The following is a 22099-nucleotide window of genomic DNA, read 5'->3' on the forward strand; positions in this document are numbered from 1 at the left end:
TCGCTGGGGGATTTGCTTTGGGGTTGCTTCCCGTGGTGATGGTGATGCGGATGGAGCCCAGTTTTGGGGAAACCGTTGCTATGGGGTCTGTGAACAAGGGGTACAGCACGCTGCTCCCCTCCCTCCCAAAAATGTGCACTGTCTGCATGGGCACCTCCCGGCTGTGCTGCAAACAAATCTGTTCTTGTAGAGCGTGCGCCCCATGGAAGCTCACCCTGTTTTGTGCATCGCTGCACCACGAGTGCAGGACGTTTCCATGGGAAAGCAAGCTGCTCTCCTTTCGGAGCAAATAACCCATTTCCCAAACCATCCCAAGGGCCTCCATTGGGGAATAAGCCTTACAAATCGACACGCTCACCGTAACGACCCCGCATTAATCCCTTATTATCCGGACATTGGGCTGCATAAATATTTGGCTGCCTCAGCTCCCCAGGGAGCCGGGGGGGCAAAGCCTGTTAGAAAGTCAATGAAGTTCCCTTGGGCAGAGCAGGGGGGGGGATGAGATGCTTTGGGTCAAGCACTGAGATTGTGCCACATGTCCCCTTGGGCAAGTCCTGCTGAGGAGGGTTAATACTGCTGACCTATTTTGCACGGGGAGAGCAGCGAGGCTCTGGTTTCAATTAGAAAGGTAAAAACCACCTCGAAACACTGCTCCCACAACACCCAACTCGGCTGCAAACAGTTTCTTCGCCTGCCTCACCCCCCCGTTAGCCACGGGAGAAGGAGCTAGAATCTCTCTTTGGCGAAGCATCAGCAGCAGAATTGCTAACTACGTGCCCGTTATAGAAACTTTTTAGTACTGGGGACGAGCCAAGAAAAAAGCCCAGATTGACTCTGAGCTCTCAGCTGGCGCTCGTGGTGCTTCCACCGCGCAGGGGGAGCAGCAGCTCCGGCTCCTGCATGGTGTGCAGGCAGCATCCTGCACCCTGCATCCCGCATCCGTCATCCCGTATCCCGCACCCTGCACCCCGCATCCCACCCCCTGCACCCTGCATCCTGTATCTGTCATCCCGCATCCCACAGCATGCACCCTGCATCCCACATCTTGCGTCTCGCATCTTGCATCCTGCATCGCCCGTCTCATATCCCATCTTCTGCATCCCACATCCTGCAGCCCACACCCCTCATCCCACGTCGTGCATCCCCCATCCCACATCATGCATCCCCCATCCTGCATCATGCATCCCGCATCCTGCATCCCACACTGTGCATCCCATATCCTGCATCCTGCACCCTGCATCCCGCATCCTGCATCCCACACCGTGCATCCCATATCCTGCATCCTGCACCCCACACCCCGCATCTTGCACCCACATCGTGCATCTTGCCTCATGCATCTTGCCTCCTGCACCCTGCATCCCACACTGTGCATCCTGCATCCCGTGCCCTGCATCTCACATCCCACGCCCCGCACCGCTCATCCCACACCTTGCATCTGGCATCCCGTATCCCCCATTCCACATTCTACATCCCGCATCTCTCATCCCACATCCTGTATCCCATACCTTGCAACCCTGCATCCCGCACCCTGCACCCTTGCAGCTCCCTTCCCATCTGTGAGCTGCCATGGGATGCATTTCCCCTCCCTCGCTGCAGTTGCATGCAGTGAGCTCTGCGCTGCTCGCTGTGCCATGGACCGCATCCCATGTGCTGCAGGCTGCTCAAAGTCAACCCCAAATGGGATGCTCCCAAGCCCAGTAAACCCTTCATCTGTGCTGATCAGCACACGTTGCACTATGGCTTTGCTCATCACTTGGCTTCTTCCCTTTGAGACCAAATTTCCAAGGTGATCCAGGCCAGCAAAGCACGGATCTCATTGCATCTCACACCGTATCCCACATCCCCATCCCCAAAACCCCACTTTGGCTGCCGGGGAAACGCCGTCGCCCGCCCGGATCTGCATGTGTGCCGCTTCCATGTGCACTCGTTTCCAAGGAAACTGCTCACTCTACATGTGTGTGGCTTAGCACTCTGCATGCTCTCCTTTGGATAAATCCTTAATTCCTGCACGGTTCCCCATAATCCCGGTGCACAAATCCCCCTCTCCCACTCGCATCCCACTCCCTGTGTTTCCCAACCTGTGGATGATGGCAGGGGATCGGCTGCAATGGGAGCCGCATGCTTTGCTGCAGCGACGCGTTCTGCTGCTCTCTGCTCCCTTTGGGACACGCTTTGGGCTTTTGGGATGGCCCCGCGGTTTGGGTTTTTGGCCGGCCCCACACTGCAGGGCTGGGAGGGGCAGTTGAACAGGGAGCACTTCTCAAGGAGTTATTTCTTGCGTTGGAACCCCAAACGGCTTTTGGTTGCCTTGGCAAAATTAGCAAAGTGTGGCGTTTTCTAAAAGCGGATTTGGGGTGGAGATCTCCTTCCCTCCTCCCCAGAGCCCCCGGGGCGGTGACACTGCGCAGTGTCACCCAATGCCAGCAGTCAACGCCACGAGTCCAAAGCGGGGAGGGTTGCGGGATTAGGAAACCAACCCAGCCCTGCTCTGCTGTGGGGCTGCAGCAGCAAAACCCCATCTCATTGCACAGCGCAGCACTCGTGCCCAGCGGGGCTGCACGGGGCACCGCTCCCTGCATCCAGCAGTGCAGGGAACCCCCCCCCCATCCTCACAGCCCCGCTGCACCCAATGGGATCCATGCTTGGGACCGACCCAACGCCCGTCCCCGTGGGGGTCTGCCCCGCGCCGCGTGCACAGCACCTTTCTAGGCCACAATCTGTACCCAATTGCGAGCCTGCTGCTAACTCCGCTTGCACTCTATTCTCGTGTTTGCTGTTATTTTTTAACACTTGTCTTATTTTTTTTCCTCCTTTTTTTTTTTTAATTTTTTTTTTATTTTTTATTTTTTTGCATAAAAGCGCTACCCTCTCCCCAGAGCCTGCCTGCAGCGAAGGCATGGTCTGTACAACTGCAATTATTTCGAAGAACAGATGGAGCGAGGAGCAGAAAGTCTGTTAATAGTAATAGAAATGCTACATGTTAACCTGGACAGCACACGATGACAGTCCCATGACTACACGTTCTGTTCCCACCAGCTGGGCTCCGAAGGAGAAACGAGAGCTTCAGAAGCGCCGCGCTCGGCGCTGCACCCTCCCTAAAGTTAGAGCTCAAATTCCTTCACACTTGCAGAGAGGGGTTTTGGGGTTGTTGGGCTTTTTTTCTCTCCCCCCTCCCACCCCCCCCTCCCCCCCCCCCCCCCCTCCCACCCAATCCCTCCTCCTTCCCGTTTTCGGCACTGACACGAAGATATTTCCGCTCCTCCGCGGTGCTCCGGGTGATGCCGCAGCTGCATCGGCTGCATCATTTCAATCCCCATCTCCGCCCCATAGCGACCCACTTTTTTGGGGGGTGCGCATCTGCACGCTCGGCGTAAGCCCGTTGCAAAGCGATTGCGGTGAACCGAGCTGGGATTAAGGCACGGCGCCTTGCTCTGGGGCAGGTTGCATCAGCGCAGCATTGCAAGCTCTCGGCTCTGTGGGTTTAAGTCCACGTTCTGCCGTCAGAATGGTTCGTTTGGTGGAGATGGCGCTTCGTGGTTTGCACCGAGGGCTGAGCCGTGCGTGGCTTTGGGGGCACGGTGACGTGGGGAGCAGCAGGAGTGTGGTTTGGGAATGGAGCAGAGGTGCTGCCTGCAGGGCGGTGATCCCACTGCGCAATCCCTGCCCGCTTTCCCAAGGCATGGGGGGATTTAGATAGGGAGCTCTGGCTCTGTGGATGAGGGCTTGTGACTCAACCCCGTGGTGGTTCCCTGCAATCTCAGCCCCTGGAGGTTGCACCTGGAGGTCTCGTGAGGAGAGGTCCCTTCATCTGCCTGCTTGTGGGATAATCCATCTCCTGAGGTCCTGCCAAATCCTCGCAGATCAGATTTTCCTCCCACAAACCTCCAGAGGTCACTTCAAACCTGCAGGGCCCCAAATCCCTGCTCTGCTTGCACCTCATACAGGGTGCCCTCATACAGGGACCAGGACACCCAAGGGTGCCCACAGCCGGGCATTGCTTTCAGGAACTACCCTGGCATCCTATTGCGGGAGAGCAGAAAGCCCTGCGCTGTGTTACGGGGTCAGGGGGGAAGTCCTGAGTGCATTTATTTGGATGCACACCAAAACACCCTTCTCCTTCCACAAAGCCCTTCTGCAGCCATTGGGATCATTGGGGTCCAGTAGGCCTGCATGCTTTGCGTTCCCCTCCTTGCTTGTTCCCCACGCCTTGCATTCTCCTTGCTCGTGCATGCATGGGAAAGGGTGAAAAGCAGCGACGCAGGGGCAGGCTGCTCCTTGCACACACAACCCCGTGCTGCCCGTGGCCCCAACGCTGTCTTCTCTCACAGAGCAAGAAGTACGTGCTGATGCTGGTGGACCCCGACGCTCCCAGCAGAGCCAACCCCCGCAGCCGCTTCTGGAGGCATTGGCTGCTCACCGACGTTCCCGTGAGTGTCCCCAGCTGGGAGGGCGGTGACATCCCCACGGCTGCACCCAATGGGGCGCCATTCATTCCGTGGGTGAAATCCCAAAGGGGAGCCATGCGAATGGCGCCCGGTGTGTGGGTCGGGGGAGCGCTTCCTGAGACCGAATCGAGCGAGGCTGGGATTGAAATATTGCTGCTTTTTCCTTTTTTATTCCCCCTCTATTTGGTTTTTTTTTTTTTTTTTTTTACCCTTTCCTAAAGAAATACAGCAAAAAGAATGCGCCGTGCAGACTCCTCACCCACAGCCCTATCTGCGCTCCGTCTCACCAAAGCTCTCCTCGGCTTATTTTGGGAGAGGAAGGGGGAGAAAAGCAACAGTTGAGGTGAAAATCTTGAAGGGAGGGGGTAAAAAACAGCAGTTTTGGTGCAAAATCCCATATTTTTCCCCATTTTGGGTGCGAAATCCCATATCTTTCCTATGGGCAATGGATGGGGACCCTTCCGCCGCCGCTTTGCTTCCTGAGGGCTTTGGGCGAATCCGTGCTCTCCACTCCTCCTCTTATCTCCTAAAGGATGCGGTGTTTCAGCTCTGAATCAATCTAACTAATAATCTGAAGTCTAATTAAGATATCAATTAATTTGCAGCGCGCATTTAACAAGAAATATCTCGTCATTCGCCGCTATTATTCTCCGAAATTACTGCTGAGGGCTTTTTGTACAGATACCTTAATTAGGCTTTTTTTTTTTTTTAATGGTTAATGGGAATATTGAGCAAATTAAAATTAGATATTAATACTTTCCGCGAATTTCATAATTGGCTGAAAAAAAAAAAAAAAAAAAAAGGAAAGGGAAAAAAAAAAACCCAACCCCAACCATAAAGCATTGGGAATAATTGCAGAGATTTGTGTACAAGGCCTTTCTTTCCGTTATTTTTCCTTATTTTTTTTTAAGATATAATCCTTCACAGAAGCCCTTCTGCATTTCTAACAACAGGGTCTTGGAAGTCTCTCATTAATTTTAATATTTACTAAACGCAGGAAAAAAAAGCTCGAGCTCTTGTTTTCCCTTCTGTACACAGCTCCTTCTGAGGCGTTCGTTATTGCTAATTATTGTGGTTTTCTTCTCATTTTTTTTTATTTTTTGTCTTTTTTTTTTCTTTATTATTATTAATTTTTTTTTTTTTTTGGAGCGTGAGATGGTTTGAGCAGAGATGGGGGATTACAACCGGCACGAATGGTTGGAAGGCGCTGCGTTTTCCTTGAGCAAATCAGTGATGGGGTTGGAAATCTCCTTTGCAGGGTGGGAGGAGAGGGAGCTCTTTTAGCAGCAGGGTGGATTTGAGGGAGAAAAGGTGAATTTGGGGAATGGTTTCGGCACCGCTGAGGGCTGCGTCCCCATTGGCCCCAGCTGTGGTTATTCAGTGTGCGCCATCCTTCTGCTATGGATGCATAGACAAATCTCCTTATATATGTATAAGCATGCATATAAGGATACCCATATATATATATATATATGGCATCTCTGCAGCCATATATGTGGGCTCACCACTGGGGAATGGTTTTGGCACCACTGAGCATGGCGTCTCCATTGGCCCCAACTGCGGTTATTTGGTGTGTTCCATCCTTCTGCTATGGATGCGTAGACAAATCTCCTTATATATGTATAAGCATCCATATAAGGATATCCCTATATATTTATGGCATCTCTGCAGCCATATACACGGGCTCACCATTGGGCACTGCTCCCCGAAGGCATCTTGTAGGCACGGAGTGACCTTCCTAACACCTAAATGTGGCAAAACTCCATGCAAACTACAACACCCCAACGTGCCACCGAGGCTGGGGACCTGTTCTGATGTGAAATACCAACGAAAAGCCACAAAACCACAACAGGGCCCACTTAGGGTTGGTGTCCCAAGAGGCGGCGTTGGGGTTGGAGCGCCCCATCCCCACCGGGTCCCATTCACTGCTCCTTATCGCCAACGGCGGCACCGCCGCTCCGCTTGTCAGGCGCCTGGGAGATGCTTTTGCTCCCATTCAAAATAATTTAAATAAAAACGTTGCTACAAAGTGGAATAATATCTTTTGATGAATGTTTTTAAAGCCCTTTAGGTTTTCATGGTAATTTGCAGTGTAAAATTATTTAGAGATAAGAGCCAAATTAGCTCTTATAGGCGGAGGTCGATATGTCCCGTTATCCATGCAAGCAGTGTTTAAATATAATCAGCCTTTACTCTAATGCAGCATAATTGTTCATTTGAAATCGCCTTTTTTTTTTTTCCCTCTCTCTCTCTCTCTTTTTTTTTTTTTTAAACTCCATTCAATGAGTCATTAAAATATTCAAAGGATAATGCAGCGAATTGGAAATGAATTTATCACATTATCCCGCGTGCACCGCGGAGCATCAGGTAGCGATGCAGAGCTGGGGCCGGATGGCAGAGCCACCCAGTAAACACGGATTCCCATTTCGTACGCAGCAAAGGAAGGGAGAAAATCCTGCCCAGGGGAAAGAGCGCATTCCGGCGTTATCCCCCTCCTCGGGAGCTGCAGATTTGTGCTCCGCCGCAGCGTCGCCGCTTGAACTTTATTTTTATCCAAATATGTTTGTAGCAGAAAGTCGTTATGGAAACGGGTTCTGGCAGCCACCAGACCCTGCGTTGAGATGGGGCGGAGCGGGGCTCGGTGCTGCCTCAGCCGTACCCACACCCGCCTCCTGGTAGGGGGATTGTGGGGAAACTGAGGCACGGAGAGGTGCGGAGGTGGGCAGAGCAGTTGGGGCAGAAACGTGAGCCAATGGGTTGAGGAAGTGCCAATGGGAGCCCTCGGCCCAACACTTGGAGTTGATTTCTCCCTTTGGGAAAGGTTGGGGTTGGGTTGGTAGGGTGGGTTGAGGGTCGGCATTGGGGTCAATGCGTTGTCCTCGGTGCTGAATGTCCCGGTGCCACCACCGGCCCCCTCCTGCGCCTGCATTTGTCACCGCACTGATAAACAGGTTCTGGGTTGCAAGTGTCACCATAGAAACAGGTGCTATCTTAAGCAAACAAGGGCTTTATTAACCTTAAAATTTGAGGGCTTTTTTTTCGCATGACAAGAGGCTGGGGAGGAGCTGCGGTGGGTTCTCACATCCCTGCACCCCAATGGGGTTCCCAGCCCTGTCCCCAACCCTGTCCCCAACCCAAAGGGAGAGTGGTGAATGAACCCAGAGGGAAACTTTTCTCTTTGTGCAGTGCCAGAGCTGAGCTGATCCGAAGTGCCATGGATGTAACCATGGTTTTGTTGGGGAAACCAAAGGGCTGCAGTGGTTGGGGTGCGCCGGGCAGAGCGGGGTGCAGTCAACGTGGAGGCGAATCTGGGAGTCGGACTCAATGATCCTTAGGGGTCCTTTCCTATGGGTGTTCTATGAGATGATTCTATGATTCTAAATATAATAATGGAAGGAGATGCTTTTTGGTTGGGTTCTAGCAAAAAAAAAAAAAGCATATATATATATATGTATAAACTAAATCAGGTTTTGGGTATGCGAGCTCTGCCTGCGGGAAGAGGTGGGTGTGGGAAAGCTGCCCCAGGGAGCTGCCAGCAGAGGAATGCTCCTTTGGGGAGAAGCAGAGCATGAGGACTTGGAGCTGCGGGGACGGGGGGGATCCAATCCCAACCCCGACACCATCAGCACCGCTGTCTTCATCGGTCCCTGTTGCAGCAATGGGGATTTGACAGGCAGCAATGCAATTGCTGGGGAAACAGCCAAAATTGTTGGTCTCCATGGCAGTGATGGGGAATTTCAAAGCAGCAGTGCAATTATTGGGGACTCAGCGTTGTTCCCCGTTGGTCCCCATTGCAGCGATGGGGAATTGCAGAGCAGCGGTGCAATTGTTGGGGTGTTGTTCCGTCTCTCCGGGGCTCATTCTACTCTACTTTTTGGTTATTAAATCAAGCGACTGAAAAGGAAAGAACAGAGAGCAGCACTGTTTTAATTGATGACTTGGAATATTCGGTTCCCCGGTGCGAGTTTGCGTCGCTGCCTTTTAATGAAAGCTTTATTAATAATTATTAAAAAAAGAAATGAACAACAAAAGCAAAAGGAAAAGAAAACCACGCGGAGGGTTTGCTGTTGGGGTATGGCTTCTCTGTTGGGTTTTCTCCTTGGGGCCTCATTTTGGGGTTGAGGTCGGGTGTTCAACAGCTCCAAAGTTGAGTGTCAACCGCTACTCATCGGCGCTCTGCAAGCAGATGGGCTTTAATTACCACCACTGTCAGCAAATATCGCAGGGAAAAGGGCTTTGGGGCTCGGTGCTGGAAAATCCAGCTTCATCAGGTCTGTATAGGAATTACAGATCCGGCTTATTTTAAAGCTTGAACTGTTTATATTACCCTTAAACATAGGCTTTAGTCAACAGCGTGAGTGACTGTAAGGCACAATGCCCGCCCGAGGGTCCGCCACATCGGAACAATGCGACAGCAGCAACTCAGTGCTGATGGAAAAACAGCACCAGAACATGATTGGCCTGAACTGCCAAAGAATGGAGCTGCTAATCTGTGTAATTTCTTGGGCACCGTCAGGGCAAAGTGCTGCCTTCCTGTTACTGTGGGAAAAAACAGGGCTGCCTGCAGGGGAATGCGTGTTTGCACGAGTGCCTGTGCTTGCACAAATGCACACATCTGTGTGTTTGCACAAGAATGCTTCTTTGTACGCGCAGCTGTTTGCACAAGCACGCACCTTTGCACGAGCACATTTTCACTTGCGTGTCTTTGCACAAGGATGCGTTTGCACAGATGCGTCTTTGCACAAGGGTGCGTGTTTGCTCAGAGCCTCCTTGCATGCAGTGGGTTTGTCCCTGAGTGAGCAGCTGCCGGACTCTCCCGGAGCTGCAGCTCGGGTTCCTGCCCTCCTGCCTTGTAATTAACGCTCTCAGGTAATTGCACTTCCAACCTCCCCATTAAGCCACCACCAAGCAATTCCGTCCGGGAAGCTGTAAAATGAGGAAGTGCAAAGGGTGGCTCCGATGCACCCTGGGGAGCACCGACACTGGGATGGGGCGTTTGTAAGGCTGCGAACATTTTGGGGCTGAGACAAGGGGGAAAACATGGGGACATGTCTGCTCCCAGCCCCACACATCAGCTCCCAGCCCTACATATCAGCACCCAACCCTACACATCAGCTCCCAACCCTACCTATCTTCTCCCAAACCTACACATCTGCTCCCAGCCCTACACATCGGCTCTTAGCCCTATGAATCTTCTCCTAGCCCTATGTATCAGCTCCCAACCCTACACATCAGCTCATGGCCCTACACATCATCTCCCAGCCCTACACATCTTCTCCCAGCCCTACACATCTTCTCCCAGCCCTACACATCATCTCCCAGCCCTACACATCTTCTCCCAACTCTACGCATCAGCTCCCAGCCCTACAAATCTTGTCCCAGCCCTACCTACCATCTCCCAGCCCCACACACCCTCTTCCAGCCCCAGAACTGCAATGCTTTCAGGCAGACAGACACGCACTCTGTGATTACAATCATTATATTGCCAAGGATCCGCAGAGGGAGAGACGATTATGACGGTGACAAAGAGGTTTCTGTCACCCGGGCTGCGTCCCGTGGCTTCTCTCTTCCTCAGGTTGAATTTACTGGTTGGAATCCTTCCTTTCTTCCATAGGTTGTTGGTCTGATGCTGCCCCACAGCAGAGATGTGGGGTTGTTTGGGACGTCCTGAGCAATCTGCACGTTTCAGGCGGAGGTGGTTCATTGAGGTGTGATCCCGGAGCGGAGATGTGGGGTTGGTTGGGGTGTTTTGGATGACCTGTATGGCTCGGGGGCGTCCCCAGGGACAGGGAACCCCAACACGTGGTCCCATCTCCTGCTTTCCCACCTGGTTGGAGTGGATTTAGGGATTTCCTGGTTGCTTCTCTTTCGTTTAGCACACCAAGGCCAATGATTCGTCACCATCCAATAACGCCGAGGCTGCAAACACTCTCGCTGCTGTTTATTCAAACGGCGGTTTGTTAATTAGCTCCTCTTAACGAGGAGAGAATAAATCAGATAAAACGCACCGGAATGGCACGGGGACGGTTTGCAGGTTGGTTTTGCTTTCCAGGAGAGATACAGCTATGAACCTTCCATGGAGATCCCACGTGTATAGGCAACAAAGTGCATGGAGACCCTGTGTATGTAGGGGATGGGTTGTATATGGAGATCTATGTATATAGGGGATGGAAGGGGCATGGGTACCCTATATACGTACGGGCTGTAAGATGTATATGGAGACCGTGTGTATATAGGGGATGAGATGCATATGGAGATCTATGTATATAGGGGGTGAAATGTATATGGAAGTTTTGTATAGAGCCGATGGGATGTGCATGGACACACTGCGTTGGATGTATGGGATGTACATGGAGATGTATAAGATGTGTATGGGGAGATATGAGACGTGCGTGAAGGTATATAGGACCTATAAAGGAGGTGTGTAGGATAAAGGAGATTTCTAGGGTGGGTATGGAGATGTATAAGTTGTGCACAGACATATATAAGATACAACATGGAGATGGGTAAGATGTGCTTGGTAACATGTAGGATGTATATGGAGGTGTGCAGGACGTACATGGAGATGTATAGGATGCCTATGGAGATGCATGGGGTATATGGAGATGTATGGGATGCATGTGGAGATCTATAGGATGCACATGGAGATGTGTAGGATGGATATGGAGGCAGACAGGATGTACACGGGGATCCATGGGATGCACATGGAGATCTATAGGATGCACACAGAGCTATATGGGATGCGCACAGTGGGATTCCCACGGTCCCGTCCCCCCTCCTCGGTGCAGGGTGGTGATTAATGGGGCCGTGTGTGGGAGCGCGGGGATGGAGGAGGGAACTCCTACTGCACCCCGCCATGAATCACCGGGAAGGCAAATCGGTGCCGTTACCACGGGAACAGAGAGAGGAAGGGACTTCCCTGCCGAAATGATGCGGCGGAGAAAATCGCTCCAAAAAAAAAAAAAAAAGGAAAAAAAATCAAAAAGAAAAGAAAAAAAAAAGAGGCGAAGCTGTGACTAAGCAGCAGAAGTTATGTAAAGCACCGTGGGGAAGTGCAGGGGAGGGACGGCACGTCCTGCGCTGCCCACGGCCGTACACCTCCCCGCCTCCCCCCGCAGTGGGGGTGGTGGCGATGGGGAGATGCTCTCGCTGAGGGCAGTGGAGTGTGGGGTGGTCTATGGGGGTGTTCTGCATCTGTGGGGCCTGATCCCTGCATGGATGGGGCCGGAGAGGAGTGGGGAGGGAGAGGGTTTGGGGAGAGGGGTTGGGTGTCGGTGCTGAGCGATGCGTGCCTTCCTCCAGTGGTGCTTGTAGAGGTTTAGGGATGCTCTGCCGAAGTTGCCGGTGCTCACCTGAATTTGGGGGATGCTCATCCAAATTTGGGATGCTCACCCGAAGTCAGGGTTGCTCATCCAAAATTAGGGATGCTCATCCAGAGTTAGGGATGCTCATCTGAACTTGGGGATGCTCATCCAAATTTGGGATGCTCGTCCAAAATTAGGGATGCTCATCTGAATTTGGGGATGCTCATCCAAAGTCAGGGATGCTTGTGCACATTTGGGATGTTCATCCAGAGCTGGACCCCCAAAGTTAGGATTGCTGGTCGGAATTCAGGGATGCTTGTATGAATTTAGGGAAATGTATTTGAATTTAGGGCTGCCATCCGAATTTTGGGGATGCTCATCCAAATCTGGGGATGCTCATCTGAATTTGGGGATGCTCATCCAAAGTCAGGGTTGCTTGTGCATGTTTGGGATGCTCAACCAGAGCTGGGGGTGGTCATCCAAAGTTAGGGCTGCTGGTCATAATTTAGAGCTGATCATCCAAATTTGGGGATGCTCACCCAAAGTTAGTGACGCCTGTCTGTCTTTAGGGATGCCCATCCAAATCTGGAGATGCTCATCCAAAATTAGGGTTCCTTTTCCACATTTAGGATGCTCATCCAGACCTGGGGGTGGTCATCCAAAGTTAGGATTGCTGGTCAGGGTCTGGGGATGCTCGTTCAAATTTAGGGAAACGTGTCTGAATTTGGGCTGCCGTCCAAATTTGGGGATGCTCATCCAAAGTTAGTGATGCTTGTCTGACCTTAGGGTTACCCATCCAAATCTGGGGATCCTCATCCAAAATTAGCGATGCTCATCCAAATTTGGTGAAACAAGCCTGAATTTAGGGCCGCACATCCAAATCTGGAGCTGCCCACCCAAAGTTAGGGTTGCTTGTCAGAATTCGGGGATGCTCATTCAAATTTGGGTCAGCGCATCAGGATTTATTGACGCTCATCCAAATTTGGGGCTGCTCATCCAAAGGTGGGGAAACAAGTCAGAATTTAGGGCTGCTCATCCAAACTCAGGGCTGCTCATCCACATTTGGGGATGTCCATCCAAATTTTGGGATGCCCGTTCAAGCCTGGATGAGCTCCCCCCCAAGCAGGACCTCTCACCCCACGGGTGACACGATGCGCACAACGGAGACCCCCAGTGCTGCCCTGCAATAGGGGAACCCCAACACCCCACGAAGCAACATACAAAGCCATCCCAAACCTCCCGGATCTGCTTCCTCTTTGCAACAGCATCCGTCCGCAGGAGGATCCCGGCCGTGCCGGGAGATGCTTGGGATCGTTCCAGCTTCCGCCTGGAAGCCCCGCAGCCCGGTGGGAGCCGCGCATCTCCCAAAAAGGGAATGCAGAGGCAGCTGCACGGTGGAGGAAAACCCTCTGCCTGCCCTCCCCTGGTGCCACAGACGCGGTGTCTGAGCGATTAGTCACCGAGGCTTCCCTCCTCCACAGCAGAGCCTGTCCCCCACACGGCAAGCCAGCGGAATGCTTAATTGGAGTTCCTCACACCTACAGGGGTATCGCCTTAAACGAAGCGACAGCGCGATCAAAGCGCTGCAGTCAGACCCTGGGAGCTGCGGGGTTGCTATGGAGTCGTTGGCTTCGGGTTCTGAAAGAAAGGAAGGGAGGGAAAAAAAAAGTGTATAAAGAGAGAGAAAACCAAACCCGATCCCAAAGCTGCAGCTGCTGCCCCAGGGGCCGAAATCTTTGGGTCCGAACGCACAGAGAGGGATGGTGATGCCCAAACCCCATAGAGGGGCGGCTGCCCCATCACGCGTCAGCAAAGCCAAAGGGCGCCCCAAAAAGAGGAAGGGGTGACCCTCTGCACCCCGCCGGTGATGGGGCAGCGGGCAGGGAGCGTCCTCTGCTCATTGTGGAGGTGACACATTGAGAGAGCCAACGCCAGCCGTTCCCATGGGGGTGGCCGTCCCCGCAGTGTCATGGGAGGAGTTGGCAGAAGGGATTCGTTTCTCACCTGGAATTTACAGTGGGGATTTGGGGCTGATTAAAGGCAGCTCCCGACTGGGATCCCTCCTCCGAGCGATGCCCGTCACTCAGAGAAGTGAAATGACAGCTTGGTTCCCATTCCAAACAACTTTCCTTCCACAAGATACAGGCACAGTGCATGAGGGAAACGGGGTATCGTCGGTGGCTTCGTGAAGAGAGCAGTCCTTTTTTTATTGCTGTTATTATTCTTGCTGTTTCTTCGGGATCTATTTAAGGTTTGGGTATTCTGAGTCGGAAAATGGTTTCACGAGGGCAGAAGGGCGTCGGGTTCCAGCAGGTGATGGGATTGGTGGTTCCTCCCATGTTGGGTTGGCGTTTTGTTTGGGAACAGCCCCAACCCCATCGTGGTGGGGCAGTGGGGCCAACGGGACGATGCCAATCGCGGAGCACCGGGGGGCTCTGAGCCCATCGCCGGGTGGCCGCGCGTGGGCAGGCGCTGCCCCATCGATCCCATCTGCAAATGCCAAAAGGGGCCTCAATCGATGGAACCTGAACTTTTACAGGGGCCGGCTTCAAAAGATCATCCCGAGGGGAAGGCTTTTGGTTGGAGGCGATTAATTAGCGCCTTGCAAATGACTCGTTAAGGAGGTGGACGGTAAATGTGAGAGCAATTAAAGCCGTCCGGCGCGCTGCCCCCCCCGACCCCTCTCCCAATGCATCGATCGCTCATTGGGACGAGCCGGGGATGCAGCATAAAAAAGGACTTTTTTCCCCCTCCTTCTGCAAACCACGGCCGTGTTTTCTCCCCACTGCTTCCAAACGAGAGCCGGAACGAGGTAGGAGAGCGAGGAAAACCCTCCGCCGGCTTCCCTTGATGAACTGAGCTAATTTCTCTCTTAATGGTTCACTACGGAGCTGAATGTGAGGCTTTCCTCCTGCACAGCAAACCCTCTCCCACACACAGACAAATAGGCTGAATATTTAATTGGAATTCCTCACACCTACAGGGTAAAGCCTTGTCAGTAGAAATATAGCCCATCGCCAGCTGGCATCCCCGCACGCCTCCCACCTGATCTCCCAAAAAGAAATCCCTCCCTGTCCTCCCCCTATCGCTCCGCACCCGCAAACCCTGCGCCTGGTGGTGCTCGGGGCTGTGGGAGCTTGGGGGTACCCAGCCAGAGCAGTGACCCCAAGGGTACGACCTGAAGTCCCTTTGATGGCCCCATAGGGATGATGATGGCACTGAGGGTACGTCCTTCACCAAATCCCATTGGTAGTCCCATGGGGACAGTGGTAGCACTGAGGGTACAGCCTTCACCAAATCCCATTGGTGGCAAAAATGGGGATGATGGTGGTACTGAGGGTACAGCCTTCACCAAATCCCTTTGGTGACCCCATAGGGATGATGGTGATACTGAGGGTACAGTCTTCACCAAATCCCATTGGTGGCCCCATAGGGATGATGGTGGCACTGAGGGTACAGCCTTCACCAAATCCCTTTGGTGACCCCATAGGGATGATGGTGGTACTGAGGGTACAGTCTTCACCAAATCCCATTGGTGGCCCCATAGGGATGATGGTGGTAATGAGGGTACAGCCTTCACTAAATCCCATTGGTGGCCCCATAGGAATGATGATGGCACTGAGGGTACAGTCTTCACCAAATCCCACTGGTGACCCCATGGGGATGATGGTGGCACTGAGGGTACAGTCTTCACCAAATCCCACTGGTGGCCCCATGGGGATGATGGTGGCACTGAGGGTACAGCCTTCACCAAATCCCTTTGGTGACCCCATGGGGATGATGGTGGCACTGAGGGTACAGCCTTCACCAAATACTATTGGTGGCCCCATAGGGGTGATGATGGCACTGAGGGTACGTCCTTCACCAAATCCCATTGGTGGCAAAAGTGGGGATGGTGGTGTTACCAGTGGTACATCCTTCACCAAATCCCATTGGTGGCTCCATAGGGATGGTGGTGGCACCAATGGTACATCCTTCACCAAATCCCATTGGTGACCCCATGGGGACGGTGGTTGCACTGAGGGTACAGCCTTTACCAAATCCCATTGGTGGCACCACAGGGATGATGATGGCACCAAGGTGCCAACCTTGACCAAATCCTATGGGAGCAGTATGGGATCTTGGATCTCAGCTTCATGCAGTGCTCGGGGAGCTGCGGGATGAGCTGTGGGGTCCTCTGCGGTGTCCCCTATGGTGTCCCCAAGGGTGCCCCAATGGTGTCCCCAGGTGGGTGGCAGCAGAGGGCACTGCCGGGCCGCCCTCACCTCTTCCTACTCAGGTGATGAAATGGGCGCTGAGCATTACCCAACACTCCTCTCCTTGGGGGGAGCACGAGCCCCCCATTTCCGAGCTCTATGGCCCCATTTTCTTTCCTTTTTCTTCTTTTTTCCCCCAAGTTTCCCCAAGTCTTTGTCTTAATGAGCCAGGTTAAATATTCGGTAGTCAGTGTAATAATACACCTGGACTTGTTCGCGAGATATCTGCCTTTTGTACTGCGACAGGACATTAATAGTAATTATTCTGCTTTGTAATTGGAGCTTTAAATACTAATTCAAACAGCCAGAGGAAAACCAATTAGTGCTAATTTATCTCTATGTGTTTTGGAGAGCCTGTGTCTGTCATACTGTGAAGAAATAGGTTGGTAATTAGTACAGTTGGGTGGTAGATAGAAGTAATTATCAGATTCTTTCATGTTCTTTAAAGGGAAAAAGAGATATCTAAGGGCTGCCTGACTCCTCCTTTCCAAAGAAGTTTGCGCCTTGAAGGAAGGCACTGCCTGGTCCCGGCTGTCCCTGGTATCTCTGTGCCAAACTGTGGGTTTTGGGAGGTGCTGAGCCAAACTTGGGGGTTTTGGGTTGTACCCAATGGGTAATTGCCCGAACCTGTGTGTGTTCCGTGCGTCAGAGCCACGCTCTATAGAGCTGAGCCAACACTTGTGTCTTCGAGCCATATTCCGTGTCTCTGAGCCGTACTCTGTCTTTGAGCCATACCCCATATCATTGAGCCATACCCCATATCATTGAGCCATACCCCACATCTTTGAGCCATACCCCACATCTTTGAGCCATACCGCATATCTTTGAGCCATACCCCATATCGTTGGGCCATACCCCATATCGTTGAGCCATACCCCATATCGTTGGGCCATACCCCATATCGTTGAGCCATACCCCATATCGTTGAGCCATACCCCATGCCTTTGAGCCATACCCCACATCTTTGAGCCATACCCCATATCTTTGAGCCATACTCCGTATCATTGAGCCATACTCCGTATCTTTGAGCCATACCCCACATCTTTGAGCCATACCCCATATCGTTGAGCCATACCCCATATCGTTGAGCCATACCCCACATCTTTGAGCCATAACCCACATCTTTGAGCCATACCCCATATCTTTGAGCCATACCCCACATCTTTGGGCCATACCCCATGTCATTGAGTCCAGACCTATGCCTACTGTCTTTGAGCCATACCCCAAATCTGTGAGCCATACCACACGTGTTTCAACCCAAACCTATGCATTTAAACCGTACCTCACATGCTTGAACCCTATTCCATACATCTGAGCCATACTCTCTGTGTTTGAGATAAAATCTTTATACTCAGCATGGCTGAGATACACCCCACGCGTTTGACCAAAGCCCATTGGTTTGAACCACACTCTGCGTGTTGGGTTTACAACCAAAGTGTTTGATTTGTAGTCTATATTTGGTTGGTATCCTATATGTTTGGTTGGTATCCTATATGTTTGGTTGGTGTCCCATGTGTTTGGTTGGTATCCCATGTGTTTGGTTGGTATCCTATATGTTTGGTTGGTATCCTATATGTTTGGTTGGTGTCCCATGTGTTTGGTTGGTATCCTATATATCTGGTTGGTGTCCCACGTGTTTGGTTGGTATCCTATATGTTTGGTTGGTATCCCATGTGTTTGGTTGGTATCCTATATGTTTGGTTGGTGTCCCATGTGTTTGGTTGGTATCCTATATATCTGGTTGGTGTCCCACGTGTTTGGTTGGTATCCCATGTGTTTGGTTGGTATCCTATATGTTTGGTTGGTGTCCCATGTGTTTGGTTGGTATCCTATATATCTGGTTGGTGTCCCATGTGTTTGGTTGGTATCCTATATATCTGGTTGGTGTCCCACGTGTTTGGTTGGTATCCTATATGTTTGGTTGGTGTCCCATGTGTTTGGTTGGTATCCTATATATCTGGTTGGTATCCCATGTGTTTGGTTGGTATCCTATATATCTGGTTGGTGTCTCATGTGTTTGGTTGGTATCCCATGCATTTGAGCTGAACCCTTGCATTCCTGCCATGCCCTAAGCCTAATAATCCCACCCCATCCCGTCTCTCTGATGCACACCCATGTGTATGGTCCATATTCTATGATCCATTCCCTAGGTGTATGAGCCCGACCCTTTGCACCAAAGCCATACAGGGGGATGGCGACCCATCCCGTCGTCCCTCTCTGGGACAAACTGCACCCGGGCTGCAGCAGGATCTGCAGGAATTCCTGCCTGCCCCATTCTGTGCTTCCTTTCCTCTCCAAAAACCCAACGGGGTTACCTTGGTAATAACAAAGTGCACCGTTCCAGGAGGGAGGGAACAGAATCCTATTCTGATGGAGCCGATTTCTCCTCCTCCCCTCTTTGCCCCTTTTATTGCTGCCAATTTTGTTTAGGGGGAAAAAAAAAAATCACAAGCAAATGCTAATGATGGGGGGGAAAAAAAAGCACTTTTTTTTTTCCTTGGGTGGGGAGTAAATGCCATTGGAAGACTTCTATGCGAAGAGATGCCGGGGGGCACAATATATCAAAGGAAATATAATGCACCCAGGTTAAAACTAATGATTGCCATATAATTAGATGTGAACCATTGTGCTATAAATGTGTATTCTTCAGCGTGCTGTGATTGTACAGTAAAAGAGAGAGAGAGAGAGTGAGCGCACGGAGAAAGAAAGACAGAAAAACACCGAACCCAGCAACGTACTATAAAAAGCACTGTTGACTTTTCTGCTGTTTAGTATTCCTTGCCCGTACTCCCCCAGGAGTATGTAATTAGTGCTTTATGAAGAGCGCATTTAAAGCAGTTTAATATTCACCTCATTCAGTCTGAAACAATGTGATCACTGCTTAGACAAATCACTGCTCCTCACTGACATCCTCTGTCAGTACATTACCTCTGAAAAGACCTTTCAAGAGGCTTGGATGTTAATTAGTTGTCTATCATGTATAAACAGAGCAGTGAGCAGAAGGGCTGCACCAGGCCAAAGGCACAGAGGGAAATACTGGAAATACTGTTTTTATGTTTTTTCCCTTTTTTTTTTTTCCCTTTTCATGAAAATCCCCGGCTTTGTCGTCCCCCCTCTCCCCGCTTTGATGGCTCTTTGCAGAGTTTTGCATGGCCTGGAGTGCAGCCCGGGCTTCCCCGCTGCTCCCCAGGGTGCTGGGCCAGCCGGCACTGAGCTCTGCTGTGGGCAAGGTGTTCCTAAAGCTGCTGTGTGGGGTGGGACCTGCTGAGCTGCCTCTGCCCCGCTGGTGTGAGCATCCCATCCTGCATGCCATCCTGCATCCCAGCCCTGATCCCAACCACGTATCCCAACCCGCATCCCAACCCGCATTCCATCCCTGCATCCCAACCCTGCATCCCAACCTGCATCCCAACCACATATCCCATCCTGCATCCCAACCCTGCATGCCAACCACGTATCCCAACCCTGCATCCCAACCCTGATCCCAACCCTGCATCCCAACCTGCATCCCAACCCTGCATCCCAACCCACATCCCAATCCTGCGTCCCATCCTGCATCCCAACCCTGATCCCAACCACGTATCCCAACCCACATCCCAACCCTGCATCCCACCCTGCATCCCAACCCTGCATGCCAACCACGTATCCCAACCCTGCATCCCAACCCTGATCCCAACCCTGCATCCCAACCTGCATCCCAACCCTGCATCCCAACCCACATCCCAATCCTGCGTCCCATCCTGCATCCCAACCCTGATCCCAACCACGTATCCCAACCCACATCCCAACCCTGCATCCCACCCTGCATCCCAACCCTGATCCCAACCACGTATCCCAACCCGCATCCCAACCCGCATTCCATCCTGCATCCCACCCTGCATCCCAACCTGCATCCCAACCTGCATCCCAACCCTGATCCCAACCCTGATCCCAACCACGTATCCCAACCTGCATGCCATCCTGCATCCCATCCTGCATCCCAACCCTGTATCCCAACCCTGCATCCCATCCTGCATCCCAACCCTGCATCCAAGGCATCACCCCGACCCTGAACCCCAGACAACATCTTGTCCTGTAGCCTTGCTCCTATCATCCCACCCTTCATCCTAACCCTGCCTCCCTCTTCATCCCACCTTGCATCCTATCCTGCAGGACAGTGTTACTTCCCGATCTTGCATCCCAGCCTTCATCTCATCCTGCATCCCAACTGTTTACCCCAAACCTACATCCCAACCCTATAACTTAACCCCACATCCCATCCTGACTCCCAACCCCCTTCCTAGTCTTACCCCCCCCCCTTCCCCCTCCCCCAGCTCAGGGTTTTTCCCCTTTTCTCTCCCTTTTTCCCTGGCTCTCTTAGTCATGAAGGTGAGGCACTGGTGGAGACACAGACATCAAAAACAAGAGGTGATGAAATGCTGGGAATAATTAAGTTGCACTAAATCACCGGGCCCGGGTGGCACGCTGCCAGAGCTCTGGGAAACTGGAGCACGGGGAGCTGCATTATTATTAATAATCACTGGCCCCATCACGAACAACAACTTATTTTGCACCTCCTTGTACCAAAGGAGTGGGAAGCAGCTGGGACAGGGGGTGGGCGGTCACAGAGCAGGGGGACAGAGCAGAGGACGCGACCCCAAAACGCTCCGGTGGCACCGTGATTGGTGATGTGTTGTATAGGGGGAAAAGTGCGTGATTTGGGGCTAAACCCAGCGCTGGGGGTCTCGGGGGATGCTCCATCCCACAACAGCGAGGTCTCCAAAAGATTTGGGGAGAGGTTTCCATCTCCTTTCCGTTTCATTTGGGGCCAGCAATGGTTTTGCATGGCCACATTTCTGGGGCAGAATCAATTGTTTTCCCTGTTTCGCGCACCGGGCACACGGGTGAACTCAGCGCTGATTGAGATCATGGAAACCACTCTGCCTGTGCAGACAGGCACCCGGCTCCGTCTGACCGTCCGAGCAGCCCCTATAGGGCTGTGCATCCATCCCCGTGTCGCCGGCAGCCCCGATCCCAAGCAAGTCTGCTCCCGCCACGCATCCTCCGCGCACCCCTCTCCTTGCGCAAGGGCTTATCCGCCCGCATCACTGCAAGAGGAGCTGCCTGCTCCCAGGGCGTGGGCGAGCCTGCTGCCCCGGGCTGGGCATTGCACAGCTCCTCTGCCCAGCCCCGGTGCTGCAGAGAGTTTTGCAGCAGGGTGCGTTCCCCCACCGCGCATTGCTGGGGTGATAGCGGGCCAAGAGCGACGTTGGCACTGCGGAGCTTTGGGATGTGTTTTTCTTGCATCCTGGTGAGCTTTCAGCCTTGAAAGCTTTGGGGAAAATGTGCTTTGAGCTAAGGCTCGTGTTGGGGTTGGATCGTGCTCTTTGGCAGCCCCAGTGGGCTCTCTCTGTGGCCACAGGGCTCTCCCCATGGCTCGGGGTTGGTTGGAGACACGGCGATGGCACGAGTGGGACTCAGCCCTCACCACCGTTCCCACCTGCACGCATTTCATCAGGGTGACCACAGCCAAAATCCTCCCTGCCGGGGGCAAACCAACCTGTGTCGAAATTTCTGCGAGCTGTAAATCTACAGCGGTTGTAAAACCTCTAAGCCTCCATCTGCAACGCGCAGGTAAACCTTTAATTCCCCAACAATACCCAGCTAACTCCCAGCTAAATCCCTAATTCCTGCGCGCCGGGGCCGCTCGCGTTGGGCACCGTGCAGCCTGGTGGCTGCAGAACTGAGGCAACCCCACGATAGAGGGGACGCCGACGGGTTTCGGGGCTCATCAACGCAGTGATGACAGTGGTGGTGATTGCTCCACGCGTTGTACAACGCGGGTCCCCGCCGCTGGCACAACGCTTGCCCAAGCCGGTGAAACCTGTAGGGAAAGACCACCCTTTCTTGGGCAACTTCCCTGACTCAAGATCCCACCCCGAGTCTCCGGGAGATGGATCTCTGCTGCCTCTTACAACATATTGCCATCCAAACTGGTTTCCCCACAGATCTCTCTTCCATGGATTGTTTTCCCTTTTTTTTTTTTTTTTTTTTTTTTCAATTTTTGGGTGGCTGCAAGGGCTCAGACCACGGCACTGCATCGCTGTCAGCTGCT

The 22099-nt window shown here is 52.5% G+C and overlaps 1 protein-coding gene across 1 annotated transcript in view; it reads left to right on the plus strand.

Moving 5' to 3' along the window:
* PEBP4 (phosphatidylethanolamine binding protein 4) overlaps nt 1-22099 on the plus strand; it is a 65193-nt gene that overhangs the window by 30124 nt on the left and 12970 nt on the right. The window contains exon 4 of the mRNA XM_025142908.3: nt 4329-4427. Coding sequence (XP_024998676.2) covers nt 4329-4427 — 99 coding nt within the window. The remainder of the gene's footprint in view (nt 1-4328; nt 4428-22099) is intronic.

Source organism: Gallus gallus, chromosome 22 (assembly GCF_016699485.2).
Source record: "Gallus gallus isolate bGalGal1 chromosome 22, bGalGal1.mat.broiler.GRCg7b, whole genome shotgun sequence".
Taxonomy (NCBI): Eukaryota; Metazoa; Chordata; class Aves; order Galliformes; family Phasianidae; genus Gallus; species Gallus gallus.